Source organism: Balaenoptera ricei, chromosome 3 (genome assembly GCF_028023285.1).
Source record: "Balaenoptera ricei isolate mBalRic1 chromosome 3, mBalRic1.hap2, whole genome shotgun sequence".
Classification (NCBI taxonomy): Eukaryota; Metazoa; Chordata; class Mammalia; order Artiodactyla; family Balaenopteridae; genus Balaenoptera; species Balaenoptera ricei.
Window position 1 is genome coordinate 46,580,751 of NC_082641.1, and position 12,375 is coordinate 46,593,125.

At 41.3% G+C, this 12,375-nt stretch overlaps 1 protein-coding gene across 15 annotated transcripts in view; it reads right to left on the bottom strand.

Moving 5' to 3' along the window:
- Nucleotides 1–12,375, bottom strand: part of PDE4D (phosphodiesterase 4D) — a 1,113,076-nt gene that overhangs the window by 109,266 nt on the left and 991,435 nt on the right. The window contains exon 7 of one of the 15 annotated variants that reach the window (XM_059916424.1): nucleotides 7,889–8,126. The exons of the other annotated variants lie outside the window; for them this stretch is intronic. Coding sequence (XP_059772407.1) covers nucleotides 8,092–8,126 — 35 coding nt within the window. The 3' untranslated portion in view covers nucleotides 7,889–8,091. Of the gene's footprint in view, nucleotides 1–7,888; nucleotides 8,127–12,375 lie in introns of those variants that run through there. 15 annotated transcript variants of the gene reach the window in all.

A 12,375-nucleotide genomic window follows, 5' to 3' on the forward strand; every position in this document is an offset into this window, starting at 1 on the left:
CGCATAATACTTAGATGTAAATATTGTCACATCTCTTTTGTTTTTCCACTTAATCACTGGAGCCTTTCAGTAGGAAATCCAGTCTCGGCCTCCTTGAAAACTCCCCCTTCTTGGTATTCAGTCTAAAGTAGAGGCTTGTTTCTAAACTTCAGGTGGAGAGAGGACTGCCAATTAGCATGAAGGCTTCTGCCGTCGCCGTGTGGTATCACAGCTGAACACTGGTCCTGTAAAGTTCTATGTCCTGCTGGTTCAGGACTCCCCTGGCTGCTAGGAGGGACCAGCCTCAAACTCCAAGACTGTAGCTCTTTGATCACTCTCGCTTATTTAGACAAAAATCAGCACTCATCATCAACCTCAGGTCATTGCCTAGAGCAGGCAGCTCAGGCTTCCCCTTCATCCTGATGTGTTAACCCCTTCAAGGCCTGTTGTCTCAACATTCTCTCCTGACCACAGACCGCGTGACGTCACCTTGACCCATTTAATGTGTTTCCCTTACTTCTCATTTCAGAGAGAAAGTTGAGGGTTCAGTCTCTTTTTCTCCTAGTACACTCCCAAATTCTTAGGTAAATCGGTCTACTCTCTCTTTAAATATTGCCAAGGAGAGAGGCAGGTTTTAATGAAAAGGGGGAGCTCTTTTCACACTCTTTCTCTGAAGAAAGAGATGCCTGGCCTAATATTTACATAACTAAGGGACTTCACTTAGTGATTTTTTTCAAAAACAAATAAATGAACCCCCAAGAGGTTTCCAATAATAGACTGAGAAGTGAAAGCATAGAGTCAGAATTTCTGCCTCTCAAGTCATCCTCTTACATATGCATGAAGATGCTTACTGAAGTTAACAGTCATTTTTTCCAAGTCCTTTTTTCGTAGGACCAGTAATTTATGACCATAAGGACAAGGTAGGATTAGGACAGCTGAGCAACCCTTTAACAACCCTGTCCTAATTGTCCTTTCCTGCATGGCCAAGGAAACAGTGAGTCTGATAATCAACCATTTAAAAAAGGTGCATGGCCCTACCAATCTAGTAAGGCAAAAAGAGATTCATTCCATAGTGAAGATCTGGCATTCCAGGGTCAGACTGGAGCAGCAGAGGACAAATACAATAACAATAAATTTCAATTAGATGACAAAGTCAGCCATAGATCACTGTGCCAGCAGTGTCTTTTCTACTAAGGACTGGGAAAGGTGGCTATATGGAAAAAGAATTTAAAAAAAAAAGAGTTGATATATGCATATGTATAACTGATTCACTTTGTTGAACACCTGAAACTAACACAACAGTGTAAATCAACTATACTCCAATAAAAATTAAAAAAAAAAAAAAGAACTGGGAAAGGTAAGCTTAAAATTCATCTTGTGTTTGTTCAAAGAAGATACATAGTCCTTTCTTCAAATGTATCCACCCAGTTGAGCTTTATATAACACAATCCAGGGAGATTACCCCAAATTGAGGCTTAATTTACTGAATTGCAGTGACCCTAAAAAAAGTGCATTCATTTTTTCGCAATTTTAAGTCTCTAAACTCCAGGTGTGTTTTACAATCAATGGCATTTTGGATTTGACAAACTAAAGTAATTAATCAAATATTTTCGCTTAAGTGAAATACTTTAAAAGGTAAAAATGACAACCTAAAAATTGTCCAAACATCCGGGTTCCAACCCCAGCATTAGGATGTGACTATCTTAGCATAGCAGAGACACAGACAAGAGTAGTAGGTGAAGATGAATTGGAGCGAAGTATCAGGTTGGCCAAAAAGTTCGTTTGCGTTTTCCATAACACCTTGTGGAAAAACCCAAATGAACTTTTTGGCCAACCCAGTAGTTCTCAAAGGGAGTTCCCCATCTAGCAGCCCATCAGCATCCGCAACACTTGAGAACTTGTTAGAAATGCAAAATTCTCAGGTCCGACCTCAGAAGTATTGAATCATAATCCTTGGGGTATAAAGCCCCGCAATCTGTGTTTTAATAAAATCTCTGGGCATGAGTTTGAGAACTAGTCCTATAGTAGTAAAGGAGGCACTTGGTCAGTGTGTATTCGGCATATCTGAGTCGGGGTCGGGGCAGAGTCCTAACATTTCAACCCACTGGCAAGGCTCCCATAAGGAGAGGAAGATTTTAAGACCCACTACAGGGAGGTACTTCTTTCAAGTCCGTCAGTTTCTGGGTTCTGACTCCCTATGCATGAAAGCAGCTTCTGATTAGGAGTCTGCTTCCCAGGTGGATGAATTACAAGGAAAGAATTAACTGATCAGGCTAATATAGTATCCTATCTACTCAGCAATATATTTCTCACTGTAAATTACATAATTAGTGTCCTTGTTTTTGCATGAAGTTCTTGAGTTCTGAATATCAGTAAGAGCACTCAATCTAACTCGGTTCTGAGAAAATAAAAATTCTGAACCTGGGAAACTAAAGGTCAGTCCTGAAATTTATGTATATTGTGAAGACACTACCCAGAAGGGCCCACTGTGTATCCAAGCTATTCAAATGGACTATTTACCAGGTCAAGAGAAGTGGAGAATTAAGGGTAGCTGGGTCAAGACTGCAAACTGGCAGTCTTCCGGCCAGATGTGGTCCACAGATGTGGTTTGGCCCACACACATTGTTTAAAAATTGGGAAATTTCACATAAAATTCTGGAATTCTTCCTGTCTTAAAAAAGCTAAAGATTTGACATTAGGGAACCCACATCCTGGCCTTTCAACAAGAGCCTGGAGCTGAACAGAAATTGCTTCCTTTAGATGGGCTATTCCCTCTAGTTTGCCATAGTCCCTACCACTCCTTCTTGTCTGATAGCTGCCCAGCTCGTCCTTTTACATTACCTGCCCGACCCTTCATGCATTTAAGTTTGAGGATCACTGATCCATATAAATAGTTTTCATGAAATAAATAATTGAGATGATTTGAAAAAAAAATCACTCAGAAAGTTAACTTTATTTTGTACCTTCATAGCTATTTGTGTAAATATGTGGACAAGGATGTAGACGTTAGTTATTTTAAAAACAGACAAAATATCGAGGGCAAAGGTTGTCGTGATAGAGGAGAAAGACTACTGGACTGGGCCTCTAATATCTAGCTGTGCTTCTGCCACTTAACTAAGTGTAAAGTTATCCCTGAACCTCAGTTGATATATCTGTTATATGGGAATGACTATATCTACCACATATAGGGTTTATTGTTATGATTAAATTAGATAATTGTATGTTCAAATTCACGACATACCACAGACCCCCCAAAAACCTTTGCTGAATTAAAATTTGGATGTGTTTCATTACCTGTGTTTTACTTTAGAAATTATACCTAACACAGATGAACGTTCGGGGAAAATTCAAAATTAACCCTTCAAAAGCCTTACTCCGCAATGAGATGAAGGGATTAACATTACTGACTATAAACTATAAACCACGCACTATGTTGGGTGCTTTATACAGACTGTCCCCTTATGGCAACACTATGAGTTAGCATTACCCCTCTCTTACACATTAAAAACCAGGGCTCAAAAAGTTTAGGTAATTCACCCAAAGTCATACAGCAGGTGTTGATAACCAGGGTCCATTTTACTCCAAAGCCTTTCCATATGAGAACTTTAGCGCTTCTCAAACTAGCTTGGTCATAAACTTGGGACACTAGTTAAAAATGCAAGTTCTTCTATTCCTTCCCAAGCTACTCAATCAGATTTGAAGAGGAGTAGCCTGGGAATCTGCATGTCGTATCAGAGCCTCAGCTAATTCTTAATAATAGCAAGGAAACACTGCTTGAGAAAGCTGACAAAGAGTCAAAGTAAGCAGAGAATGAACTGCTTTGTATTATTCTTCATGGAAGGAAGGAGGGGAGAGAAGGAGGGAGGGAAAGAATCTTGGAGCTAAGGTCTATCCATTTGCAGGATTATGAGAATGCACTTTCTAGATGGATTCTTTCTTTCTAACTGCACCCAGACTGTTGAATGCAAAGACAAGGAGCCAGCCAACAGGAAGCCCGGCTTGCCACTGCAGAGGAGTAAAGCACTTTGAACTACAGGCATCTTGTACACCCAAATTACATGCTGTGATACACACAGTATTTGAGTTGTTCCGCAATACAGAAGCCAATTATTCTTGGCACACACTTCTATCGCGCTATCCAAATTACCATGCCTCACATGTGGAACGGTGCCACATCAAATGCACCAAGCCATAAATTCCCTAAACTCTTAGAGATGAAAGTCAAATGTTGGAGAGAAAGAGTGTTTGGTACACACACCATAGAGCAGAAAAGATGTCTAACTTGGTACTGCTAGATTTACTATGAGAAACTGGGACAGAAAATTCTGCCTTAGAAAATTTTCAGATTATAAACTGGATTTTTCCAGTGTAATTCAGCATAAGCACTGCATTTTCGATTTTTAGTAACGCTATTTCTTCCATAATATTCATCTTAAAATAATTAATTTTCTGGCCTCTCCCTGTAAATGTTTTTAAATACAGTAGAGAAGCACATACACTAAAACAAAGAGTAGAGGCTGTAGGTACCATAAATTCTGTTGGGAATCACAGAAACTATACATATGTCCTGAATAGTAGTGCTGTTTAATACTCAGACCAACTAATTGACTCACTCTCCCACTCCTAGCCCCTTGCAAATTCTGAAGTTAAGAGATTTAATCAAAACTGTTAGGTGATATTAAAATATAAATCCTATGATAATTGTTAATGGAATTATAGAAAATTTAAAACACAAATCCTTAAAGTTTGAAAAACAGGAAAATGAGATATTAGATGCACCAGTTCTAGGTTTCTTAAGCTTTAATGTCCTTAGGAATCTCCCAGGGATCTTGTTAAAATGCAGGTTCTGATTTTTTTTTTTTTTTTTAAGATTTTGTTGTTGTTGAATTTGTTAGAATATTGCTCCTGTTTTTTTTATGTTTTGGTTTTTTTGGTCCTGAGGCATGTGGGATCTTAGCTCCCCGACCAGGGATCGAACCCACAGTCCCTGCACTGGAAGGGGAAGTCTTAACCACTGGAACGCCAGGGAAGTCCCCAGGTTCTGATTTAACAGGTCTGCATTTTCGAGTTTCTCACGAGTGCCCAGCAGATGCTCACACTGGTGGTCCAGGGTTCACACGAGGGGTAGCAACTCCACCAGTTTAAGAAAGCTCATGTTGGTGAAGTTTCCAGAGAGAAGACAGGGAATCTCGGGTAGGAGAGTTTGTAGCATAAGGTTAGTGTTAACTAGAAGTATAATGCAAAGATGAAAGACAGAGTGAAGCGTTTATGTAAATGTCCAATTTCTCCAGAAGAAACTGATTGCATATGAAGTAGAAAAATAATCTTATTTCTGGATTAGTAAGAGAGGAATTCTAAGAGGGTAAGCAGATTTACAATCAATATATAATTGGGGTGCTTAAACTTTAAAAACATGATGACTGGACTAACTCCCCAGAAAACTGCAGATATGAATGTGTACCCACATTTATATGTATAATTTCAGAAGGTTCACTGAACTTCCTTCTGAATGGCATAAACCACCATGGGGCCCACAGATCACAAATTAAGACTACCAATGTACATAGTTGGGGCAGGGGAAAAATCCATAGTTGTAACAGTAATAGAGGGTAACTTCAAATCTGCTATGTATTTGATCGATGATACTATTGTATAAAGGCTGATGGTTCTTCAGTCATTTCCATAAAATATAAATTGGTGGAAATGTATATTTTTCCAACGTAAGACACCAAGCTTCTTTGTGATAGGCAAAGGTAAATCACCATATAAAGAAATTAAGTATATACTATTTTGGAAAAACACAAGACAAAAAAATCCAGGTATGAAAATTACTGTCTAGAAAAGGGATTTCTGAAGATGTAAAAGGTAATTGTTGTTTTATGCTGGTGCTCCATATTGGTTTTTTACTCCAATAGTTTTAAGCATCTCACTACCTGTCTCCTTATACTAGTGAGAAATTATAAATACGTAGGGTTATCATGGAAAAGGCACAGAGAACCAGTTTATTTTTCCAAAAGCTATTGATCACTTAATCTTAGATAAGCAGCATAGAATCTAGAAAGGGAGCTACACCTGTGTGCATTGTTTGTAAAATTCTATGTCAAGGCATGATATGAAATACAGACATGACGCCATGAGAGTACTGGGTACTGAGAATACTGGTAAGGGCATGATTCTTTCCAGCATGAGATAAGGGGATGTGTCAAGGAAACAGATGCAGAAGTAGCTTTGAGCCGGACCTGGAAGAATGAATAGGATTTCAATAAATGGAGAAGTCAAGGAAAGGCATTGCAGGAAATGGGGCTCACGTTAGCAAAACATTACAGAGGTGGGGTGGGAGGAATATGCAGTTTGGACCAAGGAGAGTATGATATGCTATTACATTTGTCATAATATTACTACTTGTATAGTCTCCTCTCCTTGAATCAGGACTGGACCTGGGACTGGCTTTAACCTACAGAAGGTGGCAAAATTGGCCAGGTGCCAGTTCTGGGCTTGCACATTAAGAAGTCCTGGGAACCCTGAGCTGCCAGGTAAGGAAGTCTGAACACCTTGCTGGAGAGACCACAGGGCCTCCAGGCCCTGGAGAGAGAGGAAGGACCCGAGACTCAGTGAAGAGAGACAGCTTCACGGAGGTAAGGTCATCTCAGCTGAGCCCCCAGCCTCTAGTCAACCGGCCAATTGAATGCAGCCACATTCAGGACTACAAGAAGACCAGAAGAACTGCCCAGTTGAGCCCAGGGCCAACTGCAGAATACAATGGTTGTTTTTTAGGACACCACTCTTTGGAAGAGTTTGTTATGCAGCCATAGAAAACTGAAACAGAGCATATATCAATATTTTAAATTGGCACCTTCTTTTGATGAATATAAAACTATACACCTACCTGGAGATTCAGATTTAGCCCTGTCCTTCTACACACACTAGACAAAACTGGTTTTGAACCTTATTATTAGAGCTGAGTGCACAAAATTCTAGGTTTTTTTTCTTTTTTACAAATAAAAATTATTATAAAAGTGAGCAGGCTTTTTCAAACAACACTCCCTGCTTCACCCCTCCTGCTGCCCCTCCTAGACAATAGCACCTTATTCAGATTACACAGTATGTGTGCATTTGTGCATGTGTGTATGTGTTGTGTTGTCTAGACATATTCACATGGAATAAGTAAAGAATTCCTTATGTGTGATACATGATCATCTTTTCTATTCTATTCCATTTCTTCTTTTCTTCTTGCTGGTTGTGACCCACTAAACTCATTTCATAATGCATAAGTAGGTTATGCCCCTCAGTTTGAAAGACAGTTGTCCTAAGAATCATTAATCAATCAATATACATTCATTAAACCCTATATGTTCCATGCATTGTTTTAACTCTTGGGTACAGCAGTAAAAAAAACAAACAAACATAGCGGGCTTCCCTGGTGGCGCAGTGGTTGAGAATCTGCCTGCCAGTGCAGGGGACACGGGTTCGAGCACTGGTCTGGGAAGATCCCACAAGCCACGGAGCAGCTGGGCCCATGAGCCACAATTACTGAGCCTGCGCGTCTGGAGCCTGTGCTCCGCAACAAGAGAGGCCACGATAGTGACAGGCCCGCGTGCCGCGATGAAGAGTGGCCCCCACTTGCCGCAACTGGAGAAAGCCCTCGCACAGAAACGAAGATCCAACACAGCCAAAAATAAAAAATAATAATAAATAAATAATAAATAAAAAATTAAAAAAAAAACAAACATAGCTTCTTCTTTCATGGGCAAATTAATCATTAAACAGTAACAACAACAAAATATGCACAAAGGATGATTTCATTTCATTGTGATAAATGCTGGGAAGGAAAAGTATGGGTACCGTAAAAAGCCATAAGGAGACCCCACTGACTGTGGAGTGTGGAAGTGGATTTGTTCATGGATGCCAAGTTAGGGCAAGTCCAAAGCAACAGAGGTCAGTCTTTAGACAGAGCATTTCCAGACTTTCTGTCCTGCCAAGGGCTAGCAGAGGAGGAGAGCAGGAGGTGATGAAAGAGCCAAGGGGGGCCTCGGCCGGGCTGAAGCTCTATCCAGTCCTAAAGCTGGGTGCGGTGCTGGCACACGCCTTTAGCTTGTTGGGCCCAGCTTTTATTCAGCATTTTGTCAATTCTTGGCCTGTCGCTGGGTCTGGAGAAAAGAGTGCAAGGGGGCAACATTGAAGTATTCCTCTTAGAGTCCAGAAATGGATGAAATAAAATCATCTACCATATTTCAGGATGGAATTACAAGATTGATCCAGAGTTATGCAAAATCATCTGCAGGAGACACCCAAGTTGAACCCAGACAGTAACTGGTCGAGGTGTTGACACATCTGGAGAAAGAATGCTCCCATTAAAGGGAGGGTGGCTAGCAAGTAAATTGGAGAAAAAGGCGACTTGACTTGTGCTGCCCTTGGGAAGAGGGGGTGCCCGTGTGGACCCAGGGAGTGAGCCTGTCCTCCTGAAAAAGACTGTCCTTCCTGCTCACCTGGATGTCCTAGGTCCTCAAAACCAGGAGACAGTAAACCTTCTGATCATGTGTGACTCTGCTTATTCTAAATCCACACTGTGTAGGCGCTTGGCCTTCGGAACTTACCTGCAGAGGGAGAATGTGTGCACTAATCAACTGATATTCTAGCTTTAAGGCTTCTCTGGGTATGGACACCAAGGGGGGAAAGTGATGAGGGGGTGCGGTGGTGGTGGGATGAATTGGGAGATTGGGATTGACATATATACATGAATATGCATAAAATAGATAACTAATAAGAACATGCTGTATAAAAAAAAATAAAATTAAATTTAAAAAATAATAAATAAATTAAATCTTCTGGGCTTTGAAAGTGGCAGTCAGCATTCCTGAGAAGCACAAGATCACCTTTCTAAGACTGCATGGTTGACAGGCAAACCCTGGAATAGAGTTAATTCACCAAGGAAAATACTACTCTGTAAGGATCTGTCTGGGTGGCCAACTGTCCCTCCCCAGGCAGTAACCCTAGATAATCCTCCGCCCCCAACACACACACCATTTTTCATGTAAAATTTCTACAGGGGTAGTAGCTCCAGCAGCTCTGCAGCACACTACCTTCTGCTGAACGCTGCCCGTGTAGCAGGCATTGTGCCGAGCACTGCGTGGATTATCTCGTTTAATCCTCCTACTAAGGGTGCTGCTATTATTATTCCTCTTTTCCGACGATGGAAACTGAGGTTAGGAGGCAAGAGGTGTCAAGAGTAGTGATGACAGGGCTGGGATTCAGAGCAGTGTGACTCCAGAGCTGGCACCTTGGACCAATACTATAGGATGTTGCCTCCTGCTGATGCCAATGCACCAAGGAGGATTGTCTAGAAGTGCATTCGTCTCCAAACCCTAGCTTGTGAAGTTTGTTTTCTTTGAAGGGAGAAGGGAGAACAAAGGACCTCTACCTGTATGCTTTGATGATCTATGCACCTTTCTTGGTGTCACACAGGACTTCGATGTTTTCTCCTCTGGGTTCACCAATGCTTCACCCAAATCAGAGAGAAGTAGCTCAGCTCCCTACCCATAATCCCATCTTTTCTCCTTCTGGCTTTTCTGTGATCTCACAGGGGATGGTTCCTGCATATTTTTAATTTGTTTCAATTTGGCTCCTTCCAACATACGACTGAGCAAGCATGAGGCTGGAACTAGAAGATGGTCAGCAAAATGCGGGCTTATCCTTGGGGAACTTTCTGTAGTTTCCTAAGGTGATAATAGAAAGCTACTTTTGGAGAGGCTCTTGGGGTGATGAATGTCCCCCTGGATGCCTCCTACTGTGTAAGTGCCCTAACGCAGGACTGGCCATTTACACAAACGTCAATCAGTACTAAAACATTATTTTTCAAAAAATGTCATCCTTTCTTTTAAAATATTTATTAAGTTTGGGGTATTTGAATGTGTTCTCTACCTCCATTTTCCTATCCTAAATCCAGAGGGAATTAGGCAGCCAGAGACCAAGACCACAGCTTTCAGGCACCAAAGGGCTGATGTCCCCGATGTGCCTGATCTCCTAGTGAAACCTCTTGACTGGGGACGTGGCTTTGGCAATGAGAACAGTGCTCTTAATGGGAAGCCACTGAAGCCAAATCATCTCTATAAGAGACACTGAGTAGGGTGATTATTCATTTATTCAAGAATGTACAGAGCACCTACCATGACCAAAGCACTGTTCTATATATGTCTGTACCAGTGAACCCAACAGGCAAAGATCCTTGCCCACAAGGAGCTCACAGTCTAATGGGGAGAGAGACTAAATAATAAATGTAGTAAATTATGTCAGAAGGAAAGACATGGTATGAAAGCAAACAAACAAATAGTAGAGCAAGCACAGGGAATGGAGGAAATTCAGGATGCAGTTAAAAATAGTATGGTCGTGGTTGGCCTCATGGGGAAGATGAGACATGAGCAGAAACTTGAGGAAAATTAGTGAACTGGCCTGAAGGTAGTGGAAGGAAGACCATTCCATACAGCACCAAGGTCTTAAGACACATGAGTGCCTGATGTTCTTGAAGATCAGCAAGGAGGCTGGTGTGGCTGGAGCTGAGTGAAGGAGGGGAGAAGAATGCGGAAGAAGGTCAGAGATGAAAGAGGTACCAAGTCAGGTTGGACGTTGTAAGCCACAATAAGCACTCTGATCCGCATTGGCTGCTGTCTTAGAACAGACTGTAGTGCAGCAAGGGTAGAAGCAGAGAGACCTATTAAGAAGCCACTGCAATCATCCAGGCCAGACAAAATGATGGCTTGCAATAGGAGAAGAAACTGGAGGTGGTGAGATGGACTTGGGCTCTGGGTATATTTTGACAGTAGGGGCTTCAGGACCCCTGATGGATTGGAAATGAGATGCAATAGAAAGAAGACACACAAGGGGACTTCCCTGGTGGCACAGTGGATAAGACTCTGCGCTCCCAATGCAAGGGGCCCGGGTTTGATCCCTCGTTAGGGAACTAAATCCCACACGCGTGCCGCAGCTAAGAGTTTGAATGCCACAACTAAGAAGCCCGCAAGCTGCAACTAAGGAGCCCACAAGCCGCAACTAAGGAGCCCTGGAGCTGCAACTAAGCAGTCCGCCTGGCACAACTAAGGAGCCCATGTGCTGCAACTAGGGAGCCTGCCTGCCGCAACTAGACCCAGTGCAACCAAATAAATAGATAAATAGTAAAAAAAAAAAAAAAAGAAAGAAAGAAAAGAAAAGAAGGAAGACACACAAAGATATCCCCAAACTTTGGTCTGAGCAAGAGAGATGGGGAAGATATGATTAGAGCAAATTGGGAAGAGGTTGGGAATATCTGGAGATCAGCCCTTCCCTCCCCTCCCCTCCCCTTCTTTCTTTCCTTTCCTCCTTCCTCCCTTCCTTCCCTCCATCCTTCTTTTATTCCTTCCACCCCACTCTTCCTTATTTCCTTCTTTCCATGCACATCTACAAATGCCAGACATTATACCTTGAGATACAACAGACTCAATGCATCTCACCAGCAAACAGAATGTGAAGGACAGAATGAGGCTGTGATGAATTGATGGCAGGGCACCTCCTGCATTCTATCACTCACCTCTTAAAAATTTAGCTCCCGATATTAACAGATTTGAGGAAGTCACAATTTTTTAACCATAATTTGGAAAATGTAGCAAAACTTCCATATCGATTCTACTTAGAAAATTATGTTAAACCTGAAATTAGGGTTCCATTGTTAAGTGGTTGGCACATTTTTTTGCCCACCATATTATCAAAAACAAACCAACCAGAATAACCACTGATATGAATGAAACATTCATTACTATCTCATAGAAATGGCCTCTTTTTTGTTTCTCTCTCCACTATCCATTAAAGATTTCAAGAATTCAACTAACTACATTATTTATTGGTTTTATTCTAAGAAATTGACTGCTAAGTAGTACATTCTAGTAGAAAGGATGCCCTAGGGTACAACAAAAGGCAGATTAGCATTGTTGTCAAGAGACTGATCTTTGGAACAGACTGCCCAAGTTTGATTCCAGACTCTGTTTTGTATTACCTATGTGTCCCTGGGCTAGTTATTTAACCTCTCTGTGTCTCAGTTTCCAAAACTATAAAATAAGAACAATAATTTATCCAACCTCACAGATTTATGGTGAGGATTATGCAAAGTCCTTAGAACAGTGGGGCACACAGAAAGCACTCAATTGATGGCATTACTTATTGAGTGTAATTAGGCTAATCTTACTGCTACTACCATCCACCAAGGAATTCTCTCCTTCCTTCGCAGGAGCTTATTTTCATATTTGATGTTGTATGCCTTTTTTTCTTTCTCATTTGCAATCATTTCTTTCTTAAGGAAAAAGCAAGGAGGGAAAGAAAGTTGAGAAAGATGATATAAAGGCTCAATACTGTTGGTTAAATAACACTATTGGC